This window comes from Buceros rhinoceros, unplaced genomic scaffold, assembly GCF_000710305.1.
Source record: "Buceros rhinoceros silvestris isolate BGI_N320 unplaced genomic scaffold, ASM71030v1 scaffold4704, whole genome shotgun sequence".
Classification (NCBI taxonomy): Eukaryota; Metazoa; Chordata; class Aves; order Bucerotiformes; family Bucerotidae; genus Buceros; species Buceros rhinoceros.
The window spans coordinates 11,827-19,445 of NW_010408689.1; the positions used below are offsets into that span (position 1 = coordinate 11,827).

At 37.9% G+C, this 7,619-nt stretch overlaps 1 protein-coding gene across 1 annotated transcript in view; it reads left to right on the plus strand.

The window, feature by feature from the left end:
- The window catches only part of AASDH (aminoadipate-semialdehyde dehydrogenase), an 18,784-nt gene extending 11,396 nt beyond the window's left edge, over positions 1-7,388 (plus strand). The window contains exons 9-15 of the mRNA XM_010134942.1: positions 19-124; positions 604-722; positions 2,069-2,906; positions 4,020-4,183; positions 4,449-4,574; positions 5,861-5,992; positions 6,987-7,388. Coding sequence (XP_010133244.1) covers positions 19-124; positions 604-722; positions 2,069-2,906; positions 4,020-4,183; positions 4,449-4,574; positions 5,861-5,992; positions 6,987-7,388 — 1,887 coding nt within the window. The remainder of the gene's footprint in view (positions 1-18; positions 125-603; positions 723-2,068; positions 2,907-4,019; positions 4,184-4,448; positions 4,575-5,860; positions 5,993-6,986) is intronic.
- The last annotated feature ends 231 nt before the right edge of the window (positions 7,389-7,619 follow it).

A 7,619-nucleotide genomic window follows, 5' to 3' on the forward strand; every position in this document is an offset into this window, starting at 1 on the left:
TTTGTTGTACCAAAAGAGGATTTAGAAGAGAGTGAAACACTTAAAGAACTCCAGAAACATGTACCAGCTTATGCAGTCCCTGATGAGCTTGTACTGATTAAAGCTTTGCCTTTAACATCACATGGTAAATGAAAGTATTAAGTACCCTTGCCACTTACTGTAACAGTCTCTATTCCTTTTTTTTTTTTTTTCCATTGACCATATTCTGGTACCCAGTTCATGTTTTTTAAATACGTAGACTAGATACTCCTAGGAGGGAATCATGACCGTGTATTATGGTTTTCTGGTAACGTTTCATTTAGGAGTCAGGGAGTGGTGATAAAATGAGTTTAGTTTTAACACTGTGCATTTCTGTTCTCAGTTGAGAACCCTGACTTCAGCTGGGGAGAGATCAGGTGGGAATATGTGGGAGGCTAGGGTAAATTTTAAAAAACCTTACAGGCTTTTGTGTAATTGATTGACTGGGCAAAGAAAATACAGGCGCAGTTGAGTGTGAATAAGAAAGTGTATACAAGAATAAAGTGACTGTTGGGGAGAGCAAGTTTGGGGAGTGTGAATGTGAAAAGAGCAATAAAAAAAAATCATGCTTTATTTTCTACAAAGGCAAAGTTGATAAATCTGAACTGAACAAGATTTACCAGAACCATCTAAACTCCAGAAGGCGTGACAGTAAGCCGAGTGGTGCAGAGGAATTGTGGGAAAGATTGCAGTATTTATGGAAGGTAGTATTTTGAGCTGCCTTTTTATCTTTGCAAGTGGATCATTATACACGTGTCAAGAATTAAACAGTTTTAAGAAGTGTGACTAATGCAACCAGAACATTCTAGCCGCCTATAGATTTAAGCAGTACAGCTCTTTCTGTTCAGTTAATACTTAAATATAATGACTCTGCAGTGGCCAGGAGGAAATTATTTATATTCCTCTATCAGAGAAAACTGCAGGCTGCAAAGTGTAAGCATAGAAAGGACATAACTTGTCAGTAGCCTTTTGAATACTCCTACACATGCCAAAGAAGGTATCCCTAAGGGAATCAAGGAGCTGGGATATGGAAACTCTGTACAAAATAGTTGCTATGTTAGTAGAGTTTTTTATTTCTCAAGATAATTATGAATTGTAGAGTTTTTTTTTTTAAATAGATGGCAGAGTCTATTTTTAAAATAGAGGCAATTGTCTCTTGGACTGTCTATATTGTTTCTAAATGTCTGTGCTAAAGGCATGTTTTTCAAGGTGTTGAAGTGTGATGCTAAACGGTATTACTCTTTTTTCTTTTTTTTTTCCCCCAAAATAGACTACCAGTTTCGCTTGAAAGTAAGATTTGGTATGGCTAGGACTTGAACAAGTAAATGTAGTGAAACTAGTAACACAGTTTGCCTGTGCTGATACTTACTGTATTGATTACTATAGAAATGATAACCTAAAGGAATGGGATGTGCCCTAGACCCGTCACAGACAGCAGAAGGTGACTTCACACCCAGACCTAACAAGCAGTGAGTGCATTGAGAGGAAACATAGTTATTGCTGTTTATTGTAGTAACAATGGCAAATACAAAATCCATCACGAATTGAAGGGGTTACAGCTTCAAAAGTAGGTAGATAAGTAGGTTACTTAAATAATTCAGAAGTAAAAGATGCCAGTTTATGTAAGTTTTCTTAATAAAGCACCTAAACCAGTTTTATCAAAAGGCATCAATGTTTTGTATGTGAACTTGTCATTGATAAATGCCATTGAAGTTGAAAATGGCCAACAAAAATACAGCCCAATTTTCTTTAACTCCTTAGACTGCGGAACTGGAATTGAGCAAAACAATTTGTAGTACAGAACTAGTTCTTCCCCAGCTCTTGTTCCGTCACTAAATCTGTAGGCACTAACATGTTCTATGTGATTTTTTGGGAGGGCGGGTTAGGTTGGCTTTTTGTGTTGCAGAGTAGTGGATTTCTTCAGTTTTTGATTTTTAGCAGGACTTCTGGGTATTCAGGTGGATTTTACCCAAGTGGAGTTGTTATGTGTATGACATGCTGTAACACACATGGACTGTTACCTCTTTTCTTTTTCTTTTCTTTTCTCTAGTCTGTCCTCGGTCTCCTAGGTGATTCTACTGGAATTTCTAAAGATGCGGTATTTCTGTACAGTGGTGGAGATTCCTTAAAGGCTGTACGATTTCATGATGAAATTGAGATGCTAGTAGGCAAAGATGTGCCTGGACTCTTTGAAGTTATTCTCAGCCGCTCAATTGAAGAGGTTTATCAACATATTCTTAAAATTCTGTTTTCAGATGAAGACCAATTACTGAATTATGACAGTGTTCTGAAAAGAAAAGTAAGTGGGAACAGTGGAGAGGAATTCCATGAAAAATATATTAAACTGAAATCTGAAAAAGGTCTTAAGGTTGCTTCAGGGTTAATATCATTTATTGCTCTAAGCAGAGGAAATCATTTTTTTTCTATGAATTTCGCCAAGTCTTTTATGCAGCCCAGAAATACAGCACAGGTAGGAGCGGAACTGCTACAGCAACCATCCTTTCTGCACTTAGTGACTCCAAGTATCATGAAAAGCCATGCGCAGGGGTATAAAATGGAGAACAGAATTTTAACACCTATAAACAAGGCAAATAAACCTGACTGTTGCTCTGTACAGCAAGTCCATGCAGAATGTAGCCATGCAACAACAGCAGAGTTGGCATTACGTGTAAGATGGAAGGCAAATACAAGAAAATGCGTTGACGCATCACCACTGGTTATAATACCATCCAAGGAAGAACTATCTGCATCTGTGTATGTCGGCTCTCACTCTCATGCAGTGCAAGCGATTGATCTAGATTTGGGAGAAATAAGATGGGAGAAGAACCTTGGAGATCGTATTGAATCTTCTGCCTGTGTATCTAAGTGTGGAAATTTCATTGTTGTTGGTATGTCTTTTGGTTTAGCCTTCATTTTAAATTATTTTTTCTGCCAAATACAACATGAATGTCAGAGAATCTTATTTCTTACCTCTGAATGTCTTCAGTCTACACTTACCCATAAAGTTCCATATCTGCTCAAAACTAATTTCTTGTAAAATAGAAACAGAAGGAGGAAGTAATTTAAGTTTCATGATGACCAGTGATGGAGCTTCTCTAACATATACATTTGTGGTTTATTATATGCCAATTTATTAATACGGCCTTATTAAGGAGTAGTCAATGGGTACAGTTTCTTTTTAGTTGTTGATTGTGACCTTCAAACTGTTTTTTAAGAAGTATGGAAAGGTGATACAGACTGAAGCTGTCTTTAAAAATTGATAGAGGTAGAAATTAATACATGGTGCCTCAGATTATTTTTCACAGAGTTTAATTATCTCTTTTGACTCTTCCTTTTGGAAATGTAAAGAACATGTTTGGGTAGTTTTTTGATTTTGTCATCATATCTGTTGTCAGCAGAGTTGCCGTTACTCATTTTAGTGTTACCTTTTTGTAGCTAATATGTGTACATCACTGGTCAGCACAGATGTTCAGGTAGTGAGGTTTTTTATGCAAGGCTAATGTTACCATCTTTTTGCTAGTATTTTGATTGCTATTTACCCTGATAACAAAATTGAATGTTCCACTAAAACTGAAAGAGTTTCTAGAACTACAGTTCAGTTTTCATTAGAAAACATAGTCTTTATTCTTTCAGCATCTTTGTTTTCAGAAAGGAAAATTAGGGAGAGAGGTAACAATAAAAAATATTCCTGTTGTCCTTTTTGAGCATCTCTCCATGTCTTCTCATATTATTACTGTAAAATTTGATAGAAAGGCAGTGAAATAACTACATTCTAAATGCAACCTGGAAAGAACACATAGAACAATCAGCTTTGAATGGATGAGCTATCTGCAAAGACTTTGAGCTAAAAGAGAAGGAAGAGCTTTGGAAAATGTTTTGAAACTGTACCTCGTGAGTCTTCTTCTTTCTTTCCAGCCATGATGCAGCTAGCAGCATAAATCACACCATAAATACACATAATCATTATTATTTTTTCCTCTGTTGTATTTTATTTCACACAGGTTGTTATGATGGCTTAGTGTATGTACTTCAAGTTGCTGATGGAGAAGTATACTGGACTTTTGCCACAAAAGATACCGTGAAAAGCTCTGCAGTTGTAGGCCCTTCCAGTGGACTAGTCTACATAGGATCACATGACCAACATGTGTATGCTTTGGATATTTATGTAAGAACACTGAGTAACTTATATGTATAGAAAAACAACTGTCCAACTTAGACCCTATTTGTAGTACACCAGATGAAGCCCCACTGGTGGTAGTATTACGCTCAGGAGGCCACAATTACACTTCTGAAATAGTTAGGCCTGCCTGAAGTGGGGTTAGTTTTAGTGGTGTTCTCAGCTGTAAGTTTTGACATTCAAAGACCTTTCTAAACATGATGAGCTTTAACACCAATTGAAAATCTTTTTATCTTTTTTCTTGTGCTTACAGAAGAAGGCATGTATATGGAAGTTACACTGCGAAGGTGGAGCCGTGTTTTCATCTCCTTGTCTAAATTCTTTTCCGCATCATCTTTATGTTGCTACACTAGGAGGACTGTTATTGGCTGTAAACCCAGTATGTACCTTTGGTTACTCGTCTTTGATCCCAATCTCAAATGAAAACAAAACACGTTTCTGAAGTTAAGATCACTTTTCTAATGGAAGGAACTAGATGATCATTTTTTACCGTAAGATATTTTTCACTTGAGGGCCTTGTTATTATACAAAAGTTACCATTACAATTCCTCTATTTCGAAAGCTATCTGGTGATAAAAGAACTGAAGTGACTTGCTTGAATTTACATGCTGACTGTAGGCCAAAGTTGGAATCAGTGTCTTCTCATTCCCCATATTCTACCTTATGAGTTAATCTAGTAAGTGAGAGCATGTCTGCAGATTTTTTTTTTCCCCCTCCTTCTTTTGACAGTAGGATTAGGAAAAAAAAATATACAGAACTTACCAATATTTGGAACAGAGTAGAGAAAGAAGCCCCTTCATTCCTCTTACTATTTCCCTCTCCATAAGAGCAGTCCCCCTTAATCTTGCACTGCTGTTCTGTTCTCTGCATTCTTGATAGATGTGGAGCAATTTCATGGTTTTCTGAGGCATTGTTGGCTTACAGCTGGTCCTGCCTGATAAAAGGAACAGTCACTTGGAGCAGCTGTTCATATTTTTGTATTCACACACCCAGAGCATCAGCCCTAACCATTTTCACCTCCTACCTGCTACAGGTTTCCTCAGTAATATCCTACCTAGTGTTAGAAACCCAGTGTATGGTTTTGCAGCTCTAGTGGCCAGTAGTTAAGAAAAACAGGTGGAGGTTTTTTCCGTAGTCCTGAGTAACAGGTAGTTGAGAAACCTAGCTGTAACTTATGAAAATAGGAATGTGCAGGCTACGTTAGGAGCTTACTGTGACAATCATAGATTGTGGGTTGCAGCATTTGCTACAGTATCAATAGTTTTTGACATAATAAATATTATTTGCTTTCAAGATAACCTCTCCTTCATTGGTCCTTACCACATACTGAGGAGCTGGGAATGAAATAAAAAAAGAATTTGTCATTTATTAGAACTGCTACTACACACAATTATTATTTTGCCCAGGGGCAGGAAGAGAAGGGTGAAACAGAGGTATTGAGTATCCCATGAAAAACGCTAAACATTTTGTTGGAAAAAGATTCGAAGAGTAATTTTTCTGGTATGAATTCTGGATGGGAGAAGCCTGCTTTTCTTTGCCTTTTTTTTTTTTTCCTCCCCTCCCCATAGTTTTTAAGGGGCTGGGTCAAGATCTGAGGGAAGGGTTGTTTTGTGAAGCTTCTTACAGTTGTGTTAAGCATCAGATATTCCATTCTGCCATTTACAGCTGACGGGGAATAAGATTTGGAAAAGCATCCTAAGAAAACCACTCTTCTCATCCCCTCACTGCAGTGACAAGTATGTTTGTGTTGGGTGTGTGGATGGAAACTTGTATTGTTACACGCATTCTGGAGAAAAGGTAAGAGTGGTGGTATTGGGTTTTTTATGTTCATTGCAAAACCGTGAAAAAGATGCTTTATTAATACTGTTTTATGAGGTTTAATGCCTAACATACACCTTTTTGTGAACCAGAAGGAAGTGTCTAGTGTTGCATCCAGGAGAAAGTAGAAAAACTGCTTAGGGTAGTCCATGCAGTTCATGGCAAAACCGCAAACTCTCAAGTTGCTTGATGCAGTAACAGAATTTCTGGTTCAGTGCTTACACTCAAAGTAAATGGCCAGGAGTAGTGCCAGGAAATGAAATGGTATGCTTTTGTTCTTGGGTCTTTCAAGCATTTTTAAAGCCGTCTCTTCTGTAAGATGGTGGCTCTTCAGAAGGAAAGATTTCTTAGAATGTTTATGCATTTATCAAAAAATGTCAAATCGTAATTATGGCAAAGATGTGTCAGCCTTCATGCTGAGTTAAATGAAGATGTTTTTTTAGTTCCTTAGGGATTAATGTGGTTTGTATCTGGAGTTGAAAGAACTGACGCTCTGTCTGTCTGCCTGTGATGCAGTATATGCAGCAATTCCTAACCCTTCTCTGGTGATGAACTGTGTGTTAGCCCGTGCCCTGCTCTCTGTCTGCTTGCAGCAGTGTTGCAGAACTTGCACTCTCTTGAGGAGGGATTTGCACATCATGAGCACCAGCAGAGGAAATCTACCTATGGCATGTTAACAGAATTAATGAAATTCATTACTAATTGTGCTGCAACAGCCCAAGAATATTCTTTTCCCAAGTTAGACATCTTTACGTGGGCCTCACAGAAGGTAGTAACTCACATCTATTTTATGAGTCTTTTATCACTTCGTGTGTAAAGCTTAACAAGTGTTTACCAGCCCTCACTGAAATCTAGTATGCTCTTGAAATAAAATGCTCTCCTGCCAACAACTAGTCTATTAAAAAATTACAGTTGCTGTTAAACTGACAATGTGAACAACCTTTGGTAATGGGTGGTTACGTTCTTTCTGTAGGTTTGGCAGTTTTCCACTAATGGGCCGGTGTTTTCATCTCCGTGCATCTCAAGTTTAACTAAGCAAGAAATGTTTTTTGGCTCCCATGATTGTTTTATCTACTGTTGTAGCATGGAGGGTAATTTACTGTGGAAATTTGAAGCCACTTCAAGTGTATATGGAACACCATTCATCTTCCAAAGTGATGAGTTAAAGAACAAAATTCTTTTGGCAGCCGTATCTACAGATGGAAAAGTGTGGATCCTGAATGCCAAGAATGGAACGGTGGAAGGAGTAGATAAGCTTCCAGGAGAGGTTTTCTCTTCCCCTGTAGTATGGGGAACAAAGCTTGTTGTCGGCTGTAGAAATGATTATGTTTATTGCCTAGATTTGTATATAAAAGAAAAAGAAGAACAGCTATGATGTTAGGCCGCTTCCTTTTTATTGTTTACATTTGTAAATTAAGAACTCATAGGTGCTCTCTACCTCTCTGCCTATTTTACTGAAGGCAAGACCTCTTCGTTTTTGTACCAGGCAGTGTCCAGAGTAGGTAAAGTGATGTTTGTTGACTTGCTGTACTGATTGAAGGAGGATGGCTGCTCAGCACCCAGCCAGAATTATCATTGTTCCTCCCTCATTTCCCAGCTCCAATTC